This window comes from Triturus cristatus, chromosome 8 (assembly GCF_964204655.1).
Source record: "Triturus cristatus chromosome 8, aTriCri1.1, whole genome shotgun sequence".
Taxonomy (NCBI): domain Eukaryota; kingdom Metazoa; phylum Chordata; class Amphibia; order Caudata; family Salamandridae; genus Triturus; species Triturus cristatus.
Window position 1 is genome coordinate 1,434,071,076 of NC_140591.1, and position 26,066 is coordinate 1,434,097,141.

Here is a 26,066-nt window from a genome sequence, read left to right on the forward strand (position 1 = left end):
TCAAGAATATTGCAGCTGAATACAGTTGAATGCAGTTGTATGCAATTGTCTTTGCTACAGGTAGGTCACATGTTCAGAAACAGTTGAAATTACTGTACAGTTACTTTTCTTACTCAGTGTGGTATGCCTAGATACCACACTGGGACATTTCCTAGATAAAGGTAAGTAATGCGATTTGTTATCAAAACACACTTGTTTGGGTTTTGATACCATTTTTCAACTCCACACTTTCACAGGAAAACAGTCCATGCAGTCCTATGGGAGAAAATGAGGTTGTCGGTTTAAAGGTAGGTAATCTGTCTTGGGAGATGAGTTTCTGGGGTTAAAACCAGGGTTCCCCCAGGGTCATGGCTCCACGGTTCCCCCAGGGTCATGGCTGCACCCAAAGAGCACCCTCAGCTGCACTAGGGCGGCTGGGTGCAGAGTGCAGAGGCCCATTGTTCTCCAATGGGGGATAGGGGGCCTCCGGTTGGTGGCTGCTCACAGGCACGCCACTAGGATGTGGGAGCAAAGCTCGTAGGGTTTAGTTCAGGGCAAAGGGGGATTCGAATTAGTACACAAGGTGCACCCACAGCGGCACAGGGACAGTCGGGTGCAGGGTGCTGGTTTGGCATTGAGTGCCCTGTTGGTTTCAATGGGGATTCTCCGGTCACAACAAACACTGCAGACTTGGGCACGAAGACTTTCTGGAAGCGACTACCGGTTGGAGAGGTAAGTTGGGATGCTTGGGGATGCCTGGTAATAGTCGGTTGGGCCACACAAGGATGTGGGGCATCGGGTGCAGGAGTGTCTTTAGGCCTTGGGTTTCCTTACCAGGTCCTGGTTTTGGATCTAGGGGATCCTCCAGATTAGAGGCTGAAGGAGTCACTGGCAGGATCGCCGCTGAGACTTCCTCTTGGTGTTGGGCCACTTGAACTCGGGCCGTGGGCGTCAGGTACAAAGTGGTGCAGACTTGTGGATCCGGCTGGAACCAGAGTCTATTGGTGAGCAAATCTGGTGCTCGCGGGAGACAGAGTCTTGGCAGGGCAGGTCTTCAGGGTTCTGAGGGCTACTGGAGACGCTGGGATTTTGCTGGAGCAGGTCAATGTCAAGACAGGCCGGTAGGGCTGGGACCAAGTCAGTTGGTATCCTCCTCTTCTTCCTTGCGCAGGGCTCTTCGGTCCTTTGACTCTTCTTCTTGCTTCTGTGAGGAGGCCAGGTTCGGGGCTTCCCCCAAGTACTACATTTAGGGGCTTTTCAGGTTGGTGCAGGTTGGGCCCAATGGGTCCCTTCCTTGGGGTGGTTAAACCCCCTATTATGCCACCCTCCAGTAGGAGGGGGGCATAGGCATCACGCTGGTTGGCTGCCCCCCCCCCCCCCCATCTTCAAGATGGCGGGGACGAAGAGTTGTGCTTCGCCTCGCCGACCTGAGGGGTGGGGTTGGCAAAGGTGAGCACACCTCTCCTCCTATCTTGGCTTTCCCACCGATTATCCCGCCCCAAGTGGGGGTCAGAACCGGGGGGGGGGGGGGCAGTTACTGGGAGCAGCAAATGATTGGGTCAGCAGCTCACAATGGAGGCCAGCTGTTGAAACTTCCCCTTCGTGGACCTTGCCCATCCTGGGGGAGGAAGCTTGGCACCTCTGCCCAGGATGTGCTTTGTTTCAGGACCCCAAGAGCGGGAGGCTCCCGACCTAGGGGTCCAGAAACATGTCTGGGTGTGGCAGCTGGAGAGCAGCCAGTCAGCCGGGACATGAGATTTAGGTCATTTTTCAGGGGGCATCTCTAAGATGCCCTCTGAGTGCATTTAGCATTAAATCCCACACTGGCATCAGTGTGGGTTTAATGTGTTGATAAGTTTGATATCAAACTTCCAAGATTTCAGTAAAGCCGTTATGGTGGTGTGGAGTTCGTAGTGACAAACCAGACCATATACTCTTTATGGCTGTTACCGCAATTCCAATGTCTAAGAATGGACTTAGACACTGTAGGGGTATAGTGCACATGCACTGTACTCTCACCAGTGGTGTAGTGCACCCATCTAGAAGCGTGTCTTACCTATACCATGGTAGTGGGTTGTAAGCATGGTACACAGGGATGTGTGTCATGTCGACTCTTCACTTTTCTCTGCACCAAAACACGCAGCCTGCAATGGCTGTGTGTGTGTGCGCTAAAGGTACAAGACCTCAAGGGTGGCACAATAAGTACTGCAGCTCTTCGAGGACTTCTCTGGTCACAGGGCCCTTGGTACCTAGGGTAACTTTTAACAGGGACTTACATGTGGCCATAGAGGTGCCAATTTGGGGGTACAAAGTACATTTTTAGGGAAAGAACATAGGCCCTGGGTACCTGGTTGGCAGGAACCCAGGGCACACTTCATCAAAGAGAAGCAACATCAGGCAAAAAGTGGGGGGGGCAACCATGCAAAAAGGGGCACTTTCCTACAATTATTCACAGATTAGATTAATCAAACACCCACTATCCCCCATCCAAGTTGCTAAAACATGCCATTGATGAACTGCTGTATCTGGAATACTAAGAATAGGCATGAGAGTTCATTGGGCTGAGGCAATATACTTGAATACTGAAATGCCTAGCTCAGCGTTTTTACTTTTGATGTTCAGAAAATGAATGCTATTGTTGTGGGTAATAAAGACCATACTTTACGTGGCAAGAGCACTGCTGCCAAATGGCCCCATATCATTTTTTCCCCGGCTTTTTATATAGCGAAAACTTGACCTGAAGGTATCCAAACGCTTTACATGAGCACCAATTGCATTACAGACGGACACATTAATTTTGGTTGGGCACGGGGAGATTACGTGATTTGCCAAGAATCACAGGATGGTGAGCGTCCCTGCCAAGACTTGAAACTGGTTCCCCAGCTTCGAGGTCGACCGCTGTAGCCATAAGGCCCCATGCTCTCCCCTCGTGTGTGATATACTCAGTCCATATGTACATTTCCGCCTATATTTGGCTTAGTTTTTCATAGCATAACTATCACTCATCATAGGAGCAACCGGCAAATGTTCTTGCATAAACAAAACTCAGGGTGGTGTGATTCTCAACTAGCACCAAGGATTGATTAGTGATTGGGCATATCTGAACATGATCCAAGAAATGCAAAGCAATGGTGCAAAGCTGAACATCCACTACGTGTTACTGAGTGATGGACTGGGGCAGGCACAAGGGGTCACAAAGGCACTCAGCCCTTTGCCTATTCATCACATTCAAGTACTCATCTATTCATGCACTCACTCAACCAATTTATTTACCGTGCCAAGGGCTACTGATCATCATTACTTACCGGTACCATTGATTATTGAGACTCACTAAAGCACACAGCCAGAGAGGCTAGTTATTGGAAGTGGCAACGCAAGGGTCATTGAGATATATTACTACCTGGGTCCAATAATGCCTGGGACTATTTTGCCACATTTATGCCTGGGACCATTGTGGCTCATTATTTACTAGGCTCTAACTGTATGTTTATTGAGTTTAACTTTTAGTGAAAAATAAAATTAAAAAAACTCATTCTTAAATATATTTTAATAGTATAAGATGAAAGCTTTTAATGTACAGAAAATAATAAGGGAACAAATGGGCATAATATATTAAAGGACACACAAAGGATAATCTGTAGACAAGTTGGTAGCATATTTGTTTGAATGAAAAATCGATTAAAAGTGTCTATGTTTTTCATGGTGAGGTGGTAGCCATAGACAGATATTAGCAAAGAATGGTGGATCTCGATTAGAGAAGAAATGCCTGTAAAATGCTACATACTAAACATAAGCAAAATGCAGGATTTCAGTAATAAAACTCAGCAGTATATCTACACCATGGGTGGGTGATAAATTCCGCTCCGCTGGTGTAGTGCTGCCCACTCCATCAATAACTTTGCCGGGTTGGATTGGAAGTTTTCAGGATCTCTCCTCTCACAAGGTACTTCTTTAGCGCCGGGACACTCTTCTGAGTAGCCGTGCGCTTTACAAATCCCCCATAACATAACATAACTCCGCTTACACTTGTAACAGCAAAACTCTGCTAACTGAGCTTTTTCTCGAGCGTGGTTAAGTTGGTGTGCGCGAGCGAGAATTTGCATCCCCAAGCACGATTTTCAGGTGCTGGAAACGGCACCCGGTGAGATGTTCCTAGCAAGGGCTGTCGGGACTGTTCATGGTGAGAAAGCTGCTGCTCCAGTAGAAAATCTACTTCAGGGGCAGAGAAGAAGCAGTGCTCTAAGGCGCGCTGCTGTTCGCCCTGATTTTGCAGTGTGGAACAAGTTCCGCCCACCCCTAATCTACACCATACATTTTGCAAGGAGTTAAACCAAAACTGCATTTTCCTTACCTTTGCAGCTCATCCGCCGTGATCCCAAAAAACTCATCCAAGCAGCTTCCAAACACTGCAATTTTAAACAATTCATCTTCATCAGCAACTCTAAGGGATAGTTTATACCTGTAATGAACATTTTTAGCTTCAGTCGTACAGCCACACTTATGACAGTTATATCTGAAAGAGAAAAAATATGCAGGAATACAGGCATTTTGTTAATCTAAGGCAGGTTATTTATAAAAAACTGTTAAACATTGTGAATATTTGAAAATTGCTCTATTATTTATGTATTTATTTTTTGTGATTTTTAAGTGTGGACAAATTATTCATGCTTCAATTCACTTTCCTACCAATTGCACCAAGTAGGTTAGGAAATCCTTTGTGAGCATAGAAGTTACTTGGTCAATGCATTGGTCAGATTTGTAGTGGGTAATTTTTGATATCCAGAACCACAAGTGAGAAGATATTTCATGTGAGGTAAGGAGTAGCAGCTGCTCTCAGTAAGATAAAAACAATGGTCAAGTAAAGGTAGTGAAATTTATAGAAGACAGGTCCTTGAATGCTGGTTAGAAACCACCAAGCACAGTCTAGGGGAGCAAGACATAACTTTATTATAAGCAATAGGCCTTTAAATGATGCTTGCATCCTAGCAGGTCAGCAAACTTGAGGCTAGCCTTGCACTACTGCTCCCAATCAACCATGTTTTAATTGATTGTCTAGGGGATCCAGATACCGTAAAGAACTTGCTGAACATATAGGTAAATTTGCATATCAAAACATCTAATTAAGGCGATGAGTCCCAAGTTTTTAAGGTACAAAATAGGTTACTTTGGCTTTCTCCTGATGTACACTACCTGCACTCCAATTCAGCTTTATCATTACCCTTCTTCAATGGTAATGCTTTACAGAGCCCAGAAAAATAAATGTAAGCGGTCGATGTGAAAGGACTGGCACGCTACCTTATTGAGTAGTGGAGCTGGGGTAATTTTTGTTCAATTAACCTTGAATGGCATACCTCTACTTATGTGTCATTTCAGCCATGGTTGGGCAAGAAGGGGAGCAGAAAGCTTGGGAACTAAGATTGCACTTTTTAATTTTGAATACTCCGTCCCGTTTTTCAGTTTACAGCCTAAAAAACGCAGTTCTGTTTGAAGACACTCGCCAATCTTCCCCGGGTCCAGCGCACTCCACACCTACTATTACGAGGCATTAAATAAACTCATATATCACACAAAAAGAGGGGGGGATCTAGGAGCCAGAAAGGTCCAGTGTCCATGCTCCCTAAATTCAATATCTAAACCAAGAGGACACAGTTCCTATGGGCGGGTGCAAAAAGTCACCAAGCCCTAAAAAAGAAAAAAAGGAAAGCAGAGTGTGAAAATTTCCTAGATTGGAAACCCACTCATGAAACTGGAAGACCACTCTTTGTCCTCTATTGCCCTCACACACCCCGAAGGGTGTCATGCTTCATCATCGGGCGGTTGCTCCTCGTAGGGCCGGCGCTGCAATTCCCTACGGGCCCCGCGAAGGGTCTCTTTGTCGGAGATCTTTTGAGGACTGCCGGATGGTGCATGTGGGTGTGTGGGGAGTGGGTTGTTGATGGAGGGTAAATGAAGTGCGTGCTAGTTGGTGTGAAAAATATGTAAAAAAGGGTCATCATGCAGCAAATTTTATTAGATGTACCCTTAGCAGGCTTTGGACTGCTGAAAAATTATGACCCTAGAGGCACGCTATGCCCAGGGGTCATAGGTCATAGGTCAGTCATAGGTCAACATGTTTCGCGCTTCTTCCGCCTATAAGAGGTCGATGGCGCTTCGTCAGGACCAAATTGTTAAAATTAAGTGCACGTGAAGGTTGGTGAGACATAATAAAATACCCTCAATACCGCTCTGGGCCACAAACTGTGTTCCTCAGTGTGGTCACAGGTTGATGATGAAAAGTGGGCTCCAGGTCAGTATCTGCTCCAGCCACCCTCCTCCTGGAGTGTGGCGGGGCATAGCTCGGTGCTGTTGTCCTCTGGGCGTATATCCCCGATCAGAGACCTCCGGTGGGACGTCTGGATCACTGGCAAGCAGGCCGCCTTCAGAGACCTCCTTCCGCGTCTTCTTCTCTTCCTTGTTCACTCCTGTTGGTTCCTCGGCGTGCGCTCCAGTGCTATCAGTCACTTCCTTTTTCTCCTGGCCGCCTTCTTCCGATACGAAACTCGAGTCTCCCAGACTCCTCCTCTCACCGCCTCCAGGGAAAATTAAAGGGACCGTCCTCGTCCCGTACCTGTAGCACCGGAGGTCTCTGATCGGGGATATACGTCCAGAGGACAACAGCACCGAGCTATGCCCCGCCACACTCCAGGAGGAGGGTGGATGGAGCAGATACTGACCTGGAGCCCACTTTTCATCATCAACCTGTGACCACACTGAGGAACACAGTTTGTGGCCCAGAGCGATACTGACCTGGAGCCCACTTTTCATCATCAACCTGTGACCACACTGAGGAACACAGTTTGTGGCCCAGAGCGGTATTGAGGGTATTTTATTATGTCTCACCAACCTTCACGTGCACTTAATTTTAACAATTTGGTCCTGACGAAGCGCCATCGACCTCTTATAGGCGGAAGAAGCGCGAAACATGTTGACCTATGACTGACCTATGACCTATGACCCCTGGGCATAGCGTGCCTCTAGGGTCACAATTTTTCAGCAGTCCAAAGCCTGCTAAGGGTACATCTAATAAAATTTGCTGCATGATGACCCTTTTTTACATATTTTTCACACCAACTAGCACGCACTTCATTTACCCTCCATCAACAACCCACTCCCCACACACCCACATGCACCATCCGGCGGTCCTCAAAAGATCTCCGACAAAGAGACCCTTCGCGGGGCCCGTAGGGAATTGCAGCGCCGGCCCTACGAGGAGCAACCGCCCGATGATGAAGCATGACACCCTTCGGGGTGTGTGAGGGCAATAGAGGACAAAGAGTGGTCTTCCAGTTTCATGAGTGGGTTTCCAATCTAGGAAATTTTCACACTCTGCTTTCCTTTTTTTCTTTTTTAGGGCTTGGTGACTTTTTGCACCCGCCCATAGGAACTGTGTCCTCTTGGTATTAAATAAACTCACACACAAGGACTAGATCAGATTTGAAACAAAAGAGGTTTTTTTGATTGCTTGATGGTTTAGTGTGAAGCACAACCAGTGGACATGTACAAAAAAAATACAGTGGGATGTATAATGTAGCCAGGCACTATAATCTACCTACTGGTGGGTTGTGGCAGATGGCACATTAAACGCCCAAGGAAAACCTTTGGCCGTGATTGGTGGGGAAAGTCGATGTACGTGATGGCAAGTGGACGTTTCTACATCAGTATCAGAGTGATTCCAGTGTTGATGAGTCCTGCCCTCTGCCTAGCAGGTGGAAATCCTCATTTATAAATACAAAACCAAAGAACACAGGCTAAACACTGATGAAGGGCAGACCTCCATTGTGCTCGCTTTTCAGAGGTGCTTCAATGACAAAAGTCAATAGGTTGGTTACCAAATTCATTGAAAGAGGGAGTAACTTAGGTTTGATTTGACACCCCCTTTTTTTTTTTTTTATAAATCACGGAAGTTGCCAAATCTTTGCATTTAACAAATGTCATGTGTATATTTTAACATGCTAGCATGAGATTAATAAACTCACTGAAATAGATCTATTATCCGAGCGAAAGCCCCTTTATTATAATAAATATTTTTCAAAATCATTTTATTTACAACATTGATAGTGTTAAGCATGTTGAATGGTGGTTGCAAAAAACCTTGAAAGGATCTACTTCTCAATAGCATTTCTTAGCCATCAGAAAACGAGATCTGAATTTAAAACATTTTTGCTACTAATTGACTTAATTTGAGTGAGAATGTCTATTAAATTAAAGTGGGCCTGCTCTATGTGGTCTCGCTTTACAGGGTCTTTTCAACTGCAGGGCAGAAACTTTTAGTCTTTGTCTTTTTTAGACCTATGGACCATTACGACAGCCACTATTCCTGCCAAATTATCAAAAGATATACCTGAACATGGGTTGCCTCAATGACTTACAATTATGGCAAAAATTTGCTTTTTCTCTAATTACCTACTCTTAAGCTATCAATTGGTCGTCTAGCCTTGGCACAGCGATGAGATGTTCAAGTGACAGTAAGTGAATTATCTCATCGGCCTGCTGGATGGTGCTGTTTGCAGGTTCTGCTTGATTTCTCAGAGGCATTTCATTTGTTTAGGCATGGGGCATTTCTTTCAATCTCATCTGCCTTATATACAGGATTCAGGAGCAGCGTAGAGGTCTGCTGTCTAGCCAAACACAGCTTCCTGCATTGTTCAATCTTTAAATAGAACTGCTCGGAGATCTGCTGGAGGGTTTGGGATCACACCAACCTGTATTTCCAATGTCATTCCTGGTGCGTGTCTGAAGCAAGGGATCTCTCTGAGTACAACCATCACATTTTGCAATGAACTCTGCAAATACAGTTTCCTCTTCTATATCAATTACCGGCTTTATGCATTTTCGCCTTTACCACTGGACTTCAAAAATTCTCTCTTATGTAAAGTCTTTTGGGGTTTTATTTAACACGTTTTTCCTTTTTCAAGTTCATATCGATAAATTGATAGGTCTTGTACTTTTCAACTTAATCTACACAGGAAGCTAAAACCATTTCCATAACTTTGTCATTTACGCCCTATTCCGCTGAACCTTAAAGGTGGGAAAGCCTTACATTCAGATTTCCCAATTTCTACTCTTCAGCTACTTAAAGCAGTAATAAAGTCTGAAGCGCGACTTATTACCGGAGCTTAGAAAAATCAATCACGTTATCTGGTTTTTAAATTTTTTTTTTTTATCATTTAAGTGACTTTCAAGTTCCAAATCTTGTTGAAATAAGCACTGGCACAACCAATAGATCTGGCTTTTATGGACCAGCTAGCCAATACTATGAGGTGAGAGAGTATCACTACTGGCTTGAGCTAAAAGGCATTCAATATTTAATTTAAAGAAATTATAACACTATGCCAGGCATACAGTTATGCAGCTAGACCTAAAACTTTCTGCATTACTTCCCAGACACTCATCCTGTGTATACTGTATGACTAAAGGGTTTCTTCACCATTATGGGAATTATCTGTGCACATACAGGACCATTCACATAGGCACTAACTACTGTGTAACCGTTAAAACAAAATAATCGAAGTCAGGTTCAGCCCATTAAATCAATGCTATAAGCCTTCTTGGGAAGGTATATTAGTTCAAAATGTTTTTATCCATTTTTAGCACTGTTTTTCTCCTTTCACTTTTCTCCCCCCAAATTAAGTTTACTGAGTTTATGGCAGTAACATATATCTTCCATTCAGTATGCAGACATTGTATATGAATAGAAACAAAGAGATGAAACACCACAAAATAACAGCCCCGCTGTACCGGCTGCCAAGTGGTCATAAGGGTGCTCCTTTCCTTATCTATGCAACCTTTCATGTTCTCCATTGCCACCGTGTGTGTCATCCAGGAGTCGTAGTCGGTTTCCAATATTTGGAAATGGTCATCCTCGCAATTAACAGTAACTGGTATAGCAGGCGCCAGTATTTCAGAGCACACTCTTGCCAATATTCCTGGTTCATTACATCACCTTTTCCTGTAGTTCTGATTTTCAGTGCTACTACTGCCAGAGAAGTTCAGGTCTGAACGAGGGCCGAGGCACTCTGCCACCACTCTTTCATAATCATGGACTTGGTTCTCAGAGTATTTCAGCTCTTTGTATGCGTGTGTCTCTCTTTGTGCCTCTTTTTGGCAGTTTTTCTTGTGTCCGTTTCTCCTTTGCACCTGTTACTCCTGTGCATTCTTGCCTCCCGTGCTCCTTACCTGCATCTCTGTTAGGTGCCTTCTTCCCCCTCCTGCATTCCGACCTTCCTTAGCCCCATTCCTGTGACTGACTTAATGGTGGCTGCTGCGTTACTGGGCAGTGGGCATGCCAAAGGCAAGTCAGTCTGCGCCCAGCGCCTGGTCCAACCAAACGCCATTGCTACACAGCCTCCAGCCTGCATACACTCAATCAATAAATCAGTACATTTGTAGAGCGCACAACTCACCCGTGAGGGTCTCAAGGCGTTGGGGTGGCTGCTACTGCTCGAACAGCCAGGTCTTGAGGAGTCTCCTGAAGGCCAGCAGGTCCTGGGTTGATCTGCTGCAGGCAGTCGCTCGACGGATGCGGGGGACAATGGCGAGGTCAGCGGAGCGAAGCTGGCGGTTCGGGGTGTAGAAGGCGAGTCGTTCATTGAGGTACGCTGTTCCGGTGTTGTGGAGAGCTTTGTGAGCGTGGGTTAGGAGCTTGAAGGGGATTCTCTTGTTGACGGGGAGCCAGAGTAGGTCTTACAGGTGGGCTGTGATGTGGCTGTGGCGGGAGATGTCGAGGATGAGGCGTGCAGAGGTGTTCTGTATGCGTTGTAGTCGTTTCTGGAGTTTGGCTGATGTTCCTGCGTAGAGAGCGTTGCCGTAGTCCTGTTTGCTGCGGACGAGGGCCTGGGTGACTGTCCTTCTGGTACCGGTGGGGATCCATCTGTAGATCTTGAGGAGCATGCGGAGGGTGTTGAAGCAGGAGGAGGAGACGGCGTTAACTTGCTGGGTCATTGACAATGCGGAGTCCAGGAGGACTCCAAGGTTGCGTGCGTGGTTAGTGGGCGTCGGTGCAGCTCACAGTGCGGCCGGCCACCATTAGTCGTCCCAGGCGGAGGGGGTGGATCCGATGATGAGGACCTCCGTCTTGTCCGAGTTCAGTTTCAGGCGGCTGATCGTCATCCATTCGGCGATGGCCTTCATTCCTTCGTGGAGGTTGGATTTGGCGGTGGTGGGGGGCTTGGTGAGGGAGAGGATCAGCTGGGTGTCGTCGGCATATGAGACGATGTTGAGGTCGTGCGATCTGGCGATGTTGGCGAGCAGTGCCATGTAGATGCTGAAGAGTGTCAGGCTGAGGGACGATCCTTGGGGTACGCCACAGATGATCTTGGTGTCTTTAGAGCGGAATGGGGGGGGGAGGCGGACACTCTGGGTTCTGCCGGTGAGGAAGGAGGTGGTCCAGTCCAGTGCTTTGTTGCGGATCCCTGCGTTGTGGAGGCGTGTGCGGAGGGTGTGGTGGCAGACAGTGTCGAAGGCGGCCGAGAGGTCCAGGAGGATGAGGGCCGCGGTTTCTCCGTTGTCCATCATGGCCCTGATGTCGTCGGTTGCGGCGATGAGGGCTGTTTCGGTGCTGTGGTTGCTGCGGAATCCGGATTGGGACGGGTCCAGGATGTTGTTCTTTTCGAGGAAGGAGGTCAGTTGCCTGTTGACGATCTTCTCGATGACTTTCGCCGGGAACGGGAGGAGGGAGATGGGCCGGAAGTTTTTGAGGTCCTTGGGGTCAGCTTTGGGTTTCTTGAGTAGGGCGTGGATCTCGGCGTGCTTCCAGCTCTCCAGGAAGGTGGCAGTCTCGAAGGAGCTGTTGATGATCTTGCGGAGATGGGGTGCGATGGTGGAGCTTGCTTTGTTGAAGATGTGGTGCGGGCAGGGGTCGGAAGGTGAACCGGAGTGGATGGTGTTCATGATTTTGATGGTGTCTTCGTCCTTGACGTGTGTCCAGGAAAGCATGGGGTGGATGTCGATGTGGCTGGGGGGCGGTGAGTCTGAGGTGTCTGTGTCTGTCGGGGAGGGGGGTCTGGATCCTGAAGCTGTCGCAGATATCTGCGATCTTGCATTGGAAGAAGGTGGCTAGGGAGTCACAGAGGTCTTGTGATGGCGGGAGGTCGCTGGAGCTGGGGTTGGAGAGTTCCTTCGTGATGTTGAAGAGCTCTTTCCTGTTGTGTGCGTTGTTGTCAATGCGCTCTTTGAAGGACGTCCTTTTGGCAGTTCGGATGAGTTGGTGGTGTCTGCGGATGGCGCTCTTGTAGGCTGTGTTGCTGTCTGGTGTCTGTTTGTGGTGCCACTTCTTCTCAAGCCTACGGCAGGCCTGCTTGGATGCCTGGAGGTTGGCGGTGAACCAGCTGGCTTTTCTGTCGGTGCGTCTGTTCGAGGTTTTCTTGATCGGGGCGAGAGTGTTGGCGCAGTCGTTAATCCATTGCCTGAGGTTGAGGGCGGCGGAGTTGGTGTCGGTAGTGTCCTTTGGTGGGTTTCGGGCGAGGGTGGGGACTAGCTGGTCTTCGGTGACTTTGCTCCAGCTGCGGTGGGGGGCCCATTGTGTGCGGTGGTGAGTTGTAGGCTTCTTGAAGGTGAAGTGGATGCAGCGGTGGTCGGTCCAGTGGAGTTCAGTGGTGTGGCTGAAGGTGACGTGGTTGCTGGCTGAGAAGATGTAGTCGAGCGTGTGACTGGCGGAGTGGGTGGGAGTCGTGACGAGCTGTTTGAGTCGGAGGTTGGCAAGGTTGTCGAGCAGGGTGGTGGAGTTGCTGTCATTGGTGTTCTCGAGGTGGAAGTTCAGGTCTCCGAGGAGGATGTAGTCCATGGACGCAAAGGCGTGCGTCCTGACGAAGTCGGCGATGGAGTCGCTGAACTGCGGCCGGGGGGTCTGTAGATGAGGGTTCCTCTGAGGGTGGTGTTGGGGTTGGTGTGGATCTCGAAGTGCAGGTGTGGATCTCGAAGTGCAGGTGTTCGGCAGGGATAAGAGTGTCATCGGTGCTGGTAGAGATTCTGAGGGTGTTTCTGTGGATGATGGCGATTCCTCCTCCTGTTCCGTTGGTGCGGTCCCTGCGGGTGATCTTGTAGCCATCAGGGATGGCTATGGCGATGTCGGGTGCCGAGGAGGGGTTAATCCAGTCTCCATCAGGAAGGCAACGTCTGGGGAGGTGGAGTCAAGTAGGTCCCAGAGTTCGATGGCGTGCTTGCGCGCGGAGAAGGTGTTGAGTAGAAGGCATCGGAGGCTGTTGCGACCTACCCCAGTGGGCGTGGTGGTGGTTTGGAGGCTGGTTTAGCGGCAGTTCCGGCAGGAGAAGGGTCCATGGGTCCACTTCGGGGTGGCCCGGAAGCAGGTGTGTGATCGGCCGGCGTTGAGTGCGTGGAGGGTGCTGGCGTCGTAGCAGCATCGGGTGCCGTGGCGTTCGCGGGGGTCAGGGGGTCTGGCGCTGGGTGCAGTCCAGGCGCGCAGACGGGCTTGCCTTTGGCGTGCCAGCGGCATGGCTACCATAAGAAAGGGATGTGGGAGGGAGGAGCAGCTGGGAGCGGGACAAATGGGTGATCGGGGGGCGGGGCCGCAGCAGCGTGAACAGGAGCGCCTAGCAGATGGAATTAGCGGAAGGGCACAAAGCAATACAGGAAAAAATAAAAACAGAAATCACAGCGCAGAACAGAGCAAAAACACAGCGGGCAGACAGGAAAAAAATAAAGGGCAGAGCAAGCGCACAGAACCTACGGCCTACCACTGGCCACAACGCCACATCAGCTGCTTCTGCGCCTCACCTAGCTCTATGGTAGGACCTTTATCATGCACTCACTGCCATTTGACCTGTACCAACATGGACTCCCCATGCACCTCACACGCCTCACCCTGCCTGGCATGCATGCATGCTCCTCAACACCAGATCTCTCAGCAGACACTGCACCAAAATCTGGGACACCATCAAGACGCACTCCCCGGACATAATCTCCCTCAGAGAGACCTGGCTAAATCTCACATTGGCACCCATCATCGCCACAGCCATTTCACCGGGCTAACAGAGCTCCACTCAGGACTGAACAAGCCAGGAGGAGGACTCGCTGTTATACACAAGGACTTCATCACCTGCACCACCTCCACCGACGAGGACACAACCTTCATGGAACACATGCACTTCAGACCAGGAAATGCACACTAGCTTATAGACCAGCTGGGCCATGCGCCAACTTCAACAACCTCCTCACAGACGTCATCGCCCCGCTGCAATCAGCACAAATGAATTCATTTTACTCAGTGACATCAACTTCAACCTCAACGACTGAAAAGATCCCAACTCCACTGCCCTACTCAAGAGCCTCAAGATAATAGGACTCACCCAGATAGTCAAAGGCCCCAACCTCAACCCCATTTTCACAGCTAGCAACAAGTTGAAGTTCAGCCACCTCACTCGGCCCAACTAGACAGACTACTCCATCGTCCACTTCTTCATCAACGCACCCCAACCCTCCTCTAACAAGACTACTTACAACCTCAGATGTAGCTGGAACAATATAAAGGACACAGACTGGACCAACACCCTCACTCCCCACCAACCAAACCTCATTGGCGACCTGAATGCCGACATCAAAACCTTTAACAACTGGATGGCTACCAGCATAGACACCCTAGCCCCCCTGAAGAAAGTAAGACACTCAACCAACAAACAAGCCAGCCGGTACACCTAAGACCTGAGAAACTCAAAAGGACTGTGGAAAGAGCTGGAGAGAAAATGGAAAACTAGTCGGGACACCACCGCAAGAAACACAAGTCCACGCTAAGGAAATACCACAACGAACTCAACAAGGCAAGAAAAACAGCCCTAGCTCTCAGACTGGAAAACAGCTCCAACAACTGCAAAGAGCTCTTCAACATCATCAAAGAACTCACCAACGCTACAGCCGCCACCAACACCACCACCACTTCCCAAGACCTCTGCAACAACTTCTCCAATTTCTTCCACAAGAAAATCCTCAACATCTACAGCAACTTTGACCCCCCAATGCAAGACACAGGAACTCATCAAGCAGCTGCCCACCACCACCAAATCATACCACAAACTGAAAACCCCTCAACCCAGAAGACACCACCAAATTCATGAGAACAATCCACTCTGAGACCCCCACTGACCACTGCTCCCACTATATCTTCAACCTAGGAGAAACTCTGATCAGCTCCCACCTCATCACCAGCATCATCACCTCCATCCAAAGTGGAACATTATCAGACAACTGGAAACACAAAGACGTCGCAGCTCTCCTGAAAACATCCACGGTCAGCCGCGGCCCGTGCAGGTAACAGCGGTGGGGCAGAGTAAGGGGGGGGGGATTTCGAGGGACAATGCAGAGGGAAAGTTAATTATTAATTTAATTTTCCCTCTGCATCGTTCCTCAATAACCCCCCCTCCCTTAGTCAGCCCTACCGCAGTTACCTGCACGGACCATGGCTGCCCATGGCAGACCTAAAAGACAGGGACATGGAGTTTTCAAATTTATTTTGTCCTCCGAAGTAGGCACAATCCCCTGCAGCACAAATCCTTTGGCTGGCAGGTTACAGTACCACATTATGAATCAGGGTTGGGCAAGGTCTGCAGTTAAGTTAATATTTGTCGGCGAAGGCGGTGGGGGGGGGGGGGGGGGGGGAGTTAATTATCACAGGATATGAAATGGCGCTGGCCGTGTAGCGTGAAGTTAAAAGAAGAACACAGTAAATGCGGTGCTACAGGTAAGGGAAAAAACCCTAAACCCTCAGTTATGGACCAAAGGATCCAACTAAATACAACAACAGGTCCTATGCACACGCATGTAAGTGAATAAACAGTACAACACAGTTTTCGCTGATCAAGGATGAAGACACTGGTATCCTTTCTGTGAAATGTTCACTTTTAATGGTATATTGCTGAGCGAGCCAGCCAACACGTGTTTCGTTAGTGGGGTGAAAACCCTTGACTTCTTCAGGGCTGTAACAGAGTAATATAATTCTTAGACCTTGGAACCGGTGATAATTCCGACCCGGTAGGTCATAATATTTCTCAATGATGAGGTGCAATTCCTTATATTATCTGCACTGTAAATCTAGAGATTAAGGCTTTTGAAAATGGCTAAAACTGCTGACACGGCACCAACCGGATCCGGTTGAAAACACGATCCTGGAGACACGAGAAAGGCTGGTCGTACTTGCCCGAGCTTTAACCACATGGCTTGGCAGTTCGGGCTGGACTGTTCCCATGAGGCACAGGGTCAGACTGTTTGCATATGGCCATGTCTGAACTGGGGTGGCAGAGTGGGCTAAAGAACGGTTATGGATTAAACCCAGATCAGTTGACTGGGGGTGAGTGCTTGCAATGTTCAACACTCCGTCCATCATTTCCTTTGGTTTTGCTTCGAGCTTTAACCATGACGGATGGTGCCGTGTCAGCAGTTTTAGCCATACCGAGGCTTTTCATAACTTAAGGAGTGATAAGTACGTGCCGCACACGGCCGGGAGAGACGTATATAATTATTGCTATTTCATAGACCACGGAACGGGATCAGGATTAACATTTTCAATAGCCTTAATCCAAGATTTACAGTGCAAATAATACAAGGAATTGCACCTCATCATTGAGAAATATTATGACCTACCGGGTCGGAATTATAACCGTTTCCAAGGTCTAAGAATGATATTACTCTGTTACAGCCCTGAAGAAGTCAAGGGTTTGCACTCCACTGACGAAACACGTGTTGGCTGGCTCGCTAAGCAATACACCATTAGAAGTGAACATTTCACAGAAAGGATACCAGTGTCTTCATCCTTGATCAATGAAAACTGTGTTGTACTGTTTATTCACTTACAGGTGTATGCATAGGACCGGTTGTTGAAGGTAATATTTGTGTCCATATGTTAATGTTGTTCGAACCTGTATTCATGGGTCATTAATGCAAAACCTTTATTATTATGGTGAGCGCGCTAAGGAAATGTTGTAAGCCCGGACTGCAGTACTGACAATGGTTCCAGAATAAAAATGTGTACACATGTTTGCAAAGTTTAACAATATGAGGCTACTTATAAATGCTCTCTGATTAAATGCAAATATTTGCAGAAGCTTGAAAGCGAGATTGATCGTTCTTTGGTTTCAAAATAAAATGTTTTTAAAAAATGCAAGTAGGAAAAAAATTTTGGTAAACTACTGTGAAATTGTAGGCACCATTTCTTTGAAGCATCATCTAGTAAAATGTTTTGAAGCATGCTAGCATTTCCCAAAAATATTAATTATGGAAAATCAGTGAAAGCAGGTTCAAGAAGGTTAAGGGAAAAGACAATAAACAAGCATTGGCAAAGTAAATAGGTCTTACATTGGTGGTAAGCCTTTTGGCTTTGTCAATGCGGGTCTTGTTTTGACATGGTTTTTGTAAAGTTTTATTGTGGGAGCTGCTAGGCCCTCACCCTTATAACTAACATTTGTAAAAAACAAAAATATATTTTGTTCTCAAAAAGTAAACATTGCCACAGTAGTTTCTGGCACTGAACAAAAGTACTTTGTGTGCCGATATGCTCCTTGAGAAAGAGCAGAATGCGGTCACTCACAGTGAAGCCAGCAGATCGAGAATATAAAAACGCCAAAAAGGTCTTGGTTAACACTAGACCCAATTAGGGGCCCACTTCTTAAAGTCACTAAAGTGCACCAGTGGTATATTTCCTTGCATTAGTGCAGATTTACGTTTTCATGAATTCACAATAATTTACAGAAGTAGGCCAGGACATCAAGCTCCTAGAAAATATTTGTGAACTAAATTTTAGCATGAGCAAATATGCATGTGTACATTAGCTCCTGCGAAAATCTGTTGAGCGTTTACAAGTTCCCTGCAGCCACTTTTTTCCTAAACCCTGGAAGAAATTTTACTTCTGCTCGTCAGGAGTAAATTTCCAACATTTCTCAGTATGAGAAAAGGTTAGAGAACAGCTAGTGAAAACCCCTAAAACATATAAGTTGGCAGGTTTGCACAGATTCAAAAGGGCACTCCAAACCTGGAACTATTGCTTTCCGCTACCTCCAACCCCAGTATTTAGATCTGTGGAAAGGTGGCAAAAGAAGGGAATTGCTGGTATTCAAACCCTATTTTAGAATGAGCTCTGGCATAATCAGAGAAGCTATTATCAGACCTCTAATATTATGAGGTTGTTGGCGCACTACATGGCACCAAAGGGACAAGTGGATTTTTTTTATAGGACAAGTAGATTTATGAAGCAACCTGTCCCATGAACAAGTAGATATTTTATTAAATTCGACAACCCTGAAAAGAGTTCAGCAGTACGGACCTACCTCATTCCTGCCCTTCCCATCCCAAGTCGTGGAGAAAGGCATCAACAAACCACTCTACAACGATCTCGAACAACACCAGTAACTAGACATCTAGCCATCTGGATTCCACAATAACCACAACACGAAAACGATCTCATTGCCACAGCTGACGGCACCTGGACAATCATGGAGACTCCTCATACTCATAACACTCGACCTCTTCGAAGCCTTCAGCACATTCTCCCACAGCACCCTCATCCCAAGACTCCACAACTTCAGAATACATGGGCCCGGCCCTGAGCAGGCTGGTTTCCGTTTTCTCCAAGAGGACCCAGGAAATCAGGCTCCCGCCCTATGACTCCGAAACCAAGAACCTCATCTGTGCAGTACCTCAAGAGTCATCGCTGAGCCCTACTGTAGGAAAGTGGGTTTATGTTGCAGCAACCCCCCACCACCACTTTTTGCCAGATTTCTGAAGAAGAACAAGAGTGTGCCTTGGGTCCCAGCTATTCTGGTTCCCAGGGCCTGTGTTCTTTCCCTAACCTGCACCATTGTTTCCACAATTGGTACAACTCTGGCCTACCTTTAAGTCCCTTGTTAGGAGTACCTATGGTACCAAGGGCATGGTAGACTGAGAAAGGCCTCTGAGGGCTGCAGCATTTATTATGACACCCTCAGAGACCTCTCACCACAAACATGCAAAATTGCAGCGTGCGTGTTTTAGTGCAGATAAAAGTGAAGAGTCGACATGGCACACATCCCTCTGTGCCATGCCTGCATGAGGACTAGGTAAGACACCCTTAAGGCAGGGTGCCCTATACCTCATGTGAGGACCAATCTGCATGAGCAGACAGGCCCCTATAATATCTAAGGGCATTCTTAGATATTATAAGGGCACAGTGAAACCATAAAACCTACTCATCTACTCCAGCGCCACGATACCCTTTGGGTGAAAAGGACACTTTACAAATCCCCATAACATACTCCTACCCAGTGTTTTTGAAAGCTGTTTGCCTCACTTCAGTGGCAACCCCTCAAAGTCCAAAGAAAAAAGAAGGATGGTGGTGGGCAACAGTTTTTTTTTTTGGGTTGTAGGTTAGTTAGCTAAATATCCATAAAACCGTACAATAGTATACACATCAACTACTTGCAAAAACTATTTGTTTTTTTTACCTTTGAAAGACTTGAACAAGCCTTGAAAAGCAGTTTGGACAAGCAGGATACAGGAACGGGGAATCTTGGATGGAAATTACTGAGGCATACAGAAACCTTCTCCTTCCATTCATATGGTCAGAATAGCTTCCTGGGAAAAGAAAAGAGAGAAAGCACTCGTGATCAGTAAAACGGAAAAGGCAGTGGAGTCCACTTATGAGTGTAAAAAGAAAATGCAGAGGCGAAGTGAAAGGTCAGGTTTTGATTGCTCATTTTGGAAACACAAAGGTATCAGAGAATGTGAACAGTAAGCTACTAGACTATGTCAGCAAATAAAGAAGTACGAAGAACGCTCAACTCAGTAACAAAATAGTGTTCTAGCTGACCTCTAGCAGTACACAATGACCATTCATATGCCTTATTGGAGCCGTGTACTGTCTGACGTGAGGTTGCATGAGTTCCTGGTGTTTCCTCACAGATGATAGATGTGATGTATTTGTCTACTTTTATTAGTTTTACATGATGCAATACATTTCAGGTATTCAGAGCTACTTCACCCTGAAGACTGTTGTGTCCACTATATGAGGTGATAGTTTAGCACTAAAATCCAATGAAGGAAGACCACGAGAGGTCATGTTAGATGGCTGGTTGGCAAGGTTTTATTTCAGTGACCAGGAGTGCCTGTTAATGTGGGAGAAGGGTGACCAAAGGAAATATCCCTTTGCAAAGGAGTCTTCCAGATTGGTGGGGAGCATATTTACTGGTCTTACAGGTGTGTCTGGTTTAACTGCCTATTGCAACTATGTCAGCTGTGGTGGACGTATATGTGTAGTTCGGTCTAATTTGTATAACTATGTGGCTCGCACATTTGGTAGCCACATAACAGCCTGTTATCTGGCAGATCTGTCCAATAGTAGGTACATGTGAGACATCTTGTCAAAAGTATTCTGTTGCAGACAGAGGAAACACATGGAAACAGTGAAAGAGTAACACACAACAGTAACTCTAATCTCATGTGCAACACTAATGAATATGCATGTTTCATCCTAATTATTAGAGGTTGCAAGAAGAGGATAGATTGGTATTAGGCAACACAACCAATGCACACAAAATAGAGAAGGTCAAAGACCTGGTCAGTTGGTGTGATAAAGTGCCCTCTTTCTGCATGGTATGCCCCCACTTTTTACTGAATTGCTGATGTTCTTTGACTGAGTGTGCCCGGGGCTCCTGCTATCATGTACCCAGGGCTTATGTTCCTTCCCTAAAATTGCATTGAAGCCTAAACCTAATTGGCATCCATGGCCACAGGTAGGCCCCTGGTAAATGGCACCAAAGGTATCCAGGGCACTGTAACCAGGGAAGGCCCCTAAGGGCTACAGCACTTATTGTGCCACCCTTAGAGGCCCTGCACCTTTTCATTCACACACTTCCTTTGCAGGCTGTGTGCCATGGTGCAGAACAAAGTGAAGCATCGACATGGCACACATCCCTGTGTGCCAAGCCTACCACCCACTGCCCTGGCCAAGATCAGCCACCCCTCCAGCTAGGTACACTATGCCAGTGGTGAGGGTACAGGTGCATGAGCCCTGTACCATTACAGTGCCTAAGTCCATTCTTAGGCATTGTAAGTGCAGTGCTGCCATTAAGAGTATATGGTGCTGGAAGTTTGTCATTACGAACTCCACATCACCATAATGGCTACACTGAAAACTAGGAAGTTTGATATCAAACTTTCAAGCACATTAAACCCACATTGATGCCAGTGTGGGATTTAATGTCAAATGCACGACAGAGAGCATCTTAGAGATGCTCCCTGAAACTCGACCAACTTCTAGTGTCCCGACTGAGTGGTTGCTTAGGCTGCCACCAACAGACATGTTTCTGGACCCCTGGGTCAAGAGCCTGCTGCTCTTGGGGGCCTGAAACAATGCACATCCTGGGACGAGGTGCCAAGCCTCCTCCCCCAGGATGGGCAGGCTTCACGAAGGGGAAGCTTCAAAGGCATGCCGGCTTTGTGAGCCTCCCCAGACCACTTGCAGCTTTCAGCAACTGGTCCCCACTGGTTCTACCCCCCACTTTGGGTGGGAGAACCGGCGGGAAAAAAGTGAGGGAAAGATTGGTGCCCACCTCTGCCAACTCCACCCCTCAGGTAGGGGAGGCGAGGTGAAGCACAACTCTGAGTCCCCGCCATCTTGAGGATGGGGGACCCAACCAACCAGGGACAGGCACATGCCCCCCACCCACTGGAGGGTGGCGCAATAGTGGATGTACCCACCCCAGGGAAGGGACCCATTGGTCCCTGCCATTTACCTACCTGTAACACCCCTAAATCTAGTATTTAGGGGGCACCCTGAACCTTGCTTCCTCAGATCCAGAAACAAGAAAGCAGATAAGAAGGCCTGAAGAGCCGTGCAGAGCTAACAAGAGGACGACGCCCACTGGCTTGGCCCCAGCTCTACAGGTCTGTCTCCCCTCGAACCTGCTCCTGCGAAATCCCGGTGCGCCCTGCAGCCAGCAACCTCATAAACCCTGGTGGACCTGCCTGCCTTCACTTCCAAAGACTGCTTCTCCCTTGAACACCGGATTTGTTCAACTGCAACCTCTGGCTCCGGCCAGACAACGCGAATCCAGCCCACTCTGAACCCGCCCAGAGCGAAAAAACATGACGAGGAGATCTCCCCGGCGATTGTGACACAAGATCCGGAGGTCCCAAACCAGCCTCAAGACCCCAGCCGACCCTGCAGCCTCAATCCAGAGGATCCCCCCTACCGCGACCAAGAGCGGGTAAGACTTTCCGACGCCAAAAGGCACCCGACACCCCACGGTCTTGTTTGCCCCAACCAACGGTGCCTACCAAGCCAAGACATCTCAACTTGCCCCTCGAAGTGGTGGTCGCACCCAGAAGATCTTCGTCCCCGAGCCTGCAGGGTTTCTTTCGATAGGAGTCTCTCCATTGCAAACAACAGGGCGTCTGGCGTCGAAACAGCACTCTGCACCCGACCGCCCCAGTGCCGCTCAGGGTGCACCTTTTGTGCTGACCTGCAACCCCAACTGCCCTGAGCTAAACCCTAGGAGCTTTGCTCCCAAAGCCGTGTGGCCTGCTTGCTAGCAGCCACCAACTGGAGACCCCCTATCCTCCACAGGATAACATTGGGCCTCAACACTCTGCACCCGGCCGCCTAAGTGCTGCTGAGGGTGTAACGAGAGTGCATCACTGACCCCGGGGGACCACTGAGTCTAACCCCAGAACTTTAACTCCCACAGTCGGTAACTTACCTTAGAACCGATAACCCGTTTTTCCTCCACGGGATAACATTGACAATTTTCTCCCAAAAAGTTTAAGTGTGGAGTTTTGAAATCTAAAAATATTCTTAAAAAAAAAAAAAAAAAAAAAAAAATCGCACACAAAACGGATTTACTTACCTGTTTGCAGGAAATGTCCCAGTGCTGAATCTAGGTATCCAGCACTGAGTTAAAAAAGTAACGTAAATTGTAACTTACCTGTAATTTTCTGAAAACGCCTATTCATTTCAAGGTACTGTATTTGCTAAGTATTGCAACCTACTGCATCCCCTGTAAATCAAACAAAGTACTGTTCCTATTGCATTTTCAAACCGTTCTACATTCAACAACTTATTGCTGTAAAGTATTTAATGCTTACCTGTGCCAGGCTTGCTTGGTTCTAAAATAAAACAGTATTTTTGTTTATACAAAAACAATTGGTCTAAAGTTCAGTTCTTGAGTGTGTGAATTCATTTACTGACTGAGTGTGTACATCAAATGCTTAACATTGTCCTCCGATACTGCCTTACTGCTCGACCACTCTACCACAAATAGAGAGTAAGGTTCTATCTAACTTTAACCTCTGCCTACCTCTGGGGTCACCTGGACTCTATACACACTATACCTCACTTTGGTGTAGTGTATATATAGAGCCAGTTTCCTACAGTTCGACAATCCACACGAAGCAATTTTATTTATTTAGTGTATTTATATAGTGCACTAGCACCCATGGGCATTTAGACGCTTTACATTTACAAAGGAAGAAAACCATGAACATGGCAGTACAACAATAGGAATTAAAATACATGAGGGGTGGATAAAATCTGATTAACAGCAGGTCAACTGAAGGTTATAAAAAAGTGAGACGAGAGGAAAAAACGTAGAGGCCGTAAAAGACTCACAGCAGAAGAATTTAAGAGAAAGGTAAGCAATTAGTCAGATTTGTGACTTAAGGCATGGATTCATTTCAGCTCAGGGATACGGATTCAGCTTCACGTTTCAGTTCCAGGGGGACAGTTAAGGTTGTATACAAATCTTCATTGAGAAAGAGCCAGAATATATGGGTTTTCAGATTTCTCCTGAATATAAGGGTGCTAGGTTGGGTTCTGGTGTTTGCTGGAAGTTCGTTCCAAGCAGATATTGAAGCTACAGAGACTGACCAATTCTGGGGAAAGGAGGGCTTGAATTTCAGAACACAAACTCGGAAGTCATTTCGACTTTACAGATTTTATTGACGGGAAGTAGAGCCGAGAGAGGAGAAGAATGAGTAGTATGTAGGTCATAGTATGGCAAGATACATCGTGTGAAGATTATCCTAGCTCTCAGATGTAGCAAAATTAAATTGTGTAGGCTGAGAGGAATATGGTCAACCCTCCTTGAAGAAGTCTTCAATAGCCTAGCAGCAGAATTGTGTAGGGCTTTTAGTGGGAATAGGTCTGATTGGGGTACCCCGCTAGGAGTCAAAACGAGGGATCACATGAGAGTGGACTGCAGTTTTCAACTGACTTTTAGATACAATGTCTCTTACTTTTCTTAGGTTGTGTGAAGGAACCTTCACTTCTGGCTAGAGTGTGGAAATGAAGGCATCGAGTTGAAGGTCTTCGAGAAAGTGATATTCTAGTCTGCTTTTTCATGAAGGGGAGAAAAGTAGTCATTCAGTTTAGTTAGGATTTTGTGAAAGAAAATTGAAGACATTCAACTTTGGATCAAGCATGTGCGGAAAAAGTCAGCATCTGTGATTTGTTTTTGTGTAGAGCAGCATATCATTTGCTTATTGGTAAAAGGAGTTGCTAAGAGCCTCTCTCACCAGCTCTAGGTAAGGTTAACAAGAATAGGTGCAAGGATAGATTCCAGAGGAACACCACATGACAACTCGACCTCTGTGGAAGAGAAGTTCCTGATTCTTAACATTTAATGGCAGTTTTTAAGTCAGCATGTGAACCAGCTAAAGACGCACCCTTTTTGAAGCCCATGCAGAGTTCTAACGCATTGAGAAGTCATTCATGGTCTACAATGGTTTTCCTATCGAATTTGATAAATTAACCAAACACTATACAATACTTCATGTCAAATTGTTTAAAGAAATACAAGACATAGGCACCTAGCTACCAGAGTTCAATAGGGCTTTGATTAAAGTACTTCCTGAATAAACACGGGATCTCAAAACGTCCCACATCCATTTTTGAGACAAATGTCAAAATCCTTGCTTAAGTTCTACTGAACAGATTACAGAAACACTGATTCATTTTTTGATTCATGAAACAAAACTAGACTGCGTGCCTAGTCGAAACGCCACAGTAATATGTGGTTATATCACATACTGTTTGGATGAGGGGAAAAAAGCAAAAATTGCCATAAATATTTAGGTGGTAAAATTGGTTTCTGGTAAAATAGAATGCACTTATTTGTTTAGAACATAAGACCAATATGGAGTGGAAAGAATTTCACTGAAAATTCCTTGCATCGAACTCTATCTATTTGGGTTACTTTTGCAGGCTTCTTTTCCAGATAACTTTACTCTAGATAGGGCTCAACAAGGTATCCCCTCTATCCTCTCCCATTTTTACTTGCTCTGAAACCATTATCCATTGCCATTAAGGCCTAACCTAAAACAGCAGGTGTTAAGTGATGCCTTTTACAGATTTTGACTGGCCATGTGAGGTTTCTTTCACATTGGGGCCTAACAGTTCTGCTCTGATCCTATGTAGAAGCTAATTCCGGACACTGTTCTATGCTCATTGAGGAGATATGTGCTCTGACGCAGTTCTGCTCCTCAGTAGCTGTATTCAGGTTAGACCACAGCCTTCCACATATTCCTTAATGGTTCCACCATATATCTCTGGCAATTTGACCCTGCAGAAAACAGGGCTGATATTAAATTCAGATGTCCGGCAATTGACCAATATAGTTGTAATTCTGCAGTTAATCTCAACATTTATATTAACTTCTCGTTGCGCCAAGCAGAGTTAGAGGGTCATGTGGTTGGGGGCGCGCGGGAGGAGTTGTTGGCGGCGCGCGAGGAGGTGGCTTCTCAGGTGGAGCGGCTTCGTTGCTACGACTATAAAGAATACATGGTGAGGGCCCATGCTGAACGGGACAAAGTGGGGACACTTTTGGCCTGGCTGGCTAACCCAGCTGCGCGGGGATCCCAGGTGGTGTCATTGGCTGCGACGACGGGGAGCCTGGTTTACTCACAAAAGGAGATTAATGACCAGTTTCTGGGGTTGCCCCACCTGGACCCGGAACAGGGTTCTGTGTTGGGAGCAGATATATCTCTGGGGGAAATCAGGGCAGCGGTTAAATGCATGGCCAGGGGAAAGCCTCCGGGGGCTGATGGACTCCCGGTGGAGTTCTATGCCGCTTATTTGG

The 26,066-nt window shown here is 47.0% G+C and overlaps 1 protein-coding gene across 2 annotated transcripts in view; it reads right to left on the bottom strand.

Annotated features, from left to right (window-relative positions):
* The window catches only part of DDIAS (DNA damage induced apoptosis suppressor), a 163,095-nt gene that overhangs the window by 78,465 nt on the left and 58,564 nt on the right, over window positions 1-26,066 (bottom strand). The window contains exons 2-3 of one of the 2 annotated variants that reach the window (XM_085623235.1): window positions 19,437-19,566; window positions 4,331-4,438 (exon numbers count right to left, since the gene is read on the bottom strand). In XM_085623235.1, coding sequence (XP_085479361.1) covers window positions 4,331-4,438; window positions 19,437-19,549 — 221 coding nt within the window. In that variant the 5' untranslated portion in view covers window positions 19,550-19,566. Of the gene's footprint in view, window positions 1-4,330; window positions 4,493-19,436; window positions 19,567-26,066 lie in introns of both variants that reach the window. The other variant, XM_085623234.1, reaches the window with a different exon arrangement.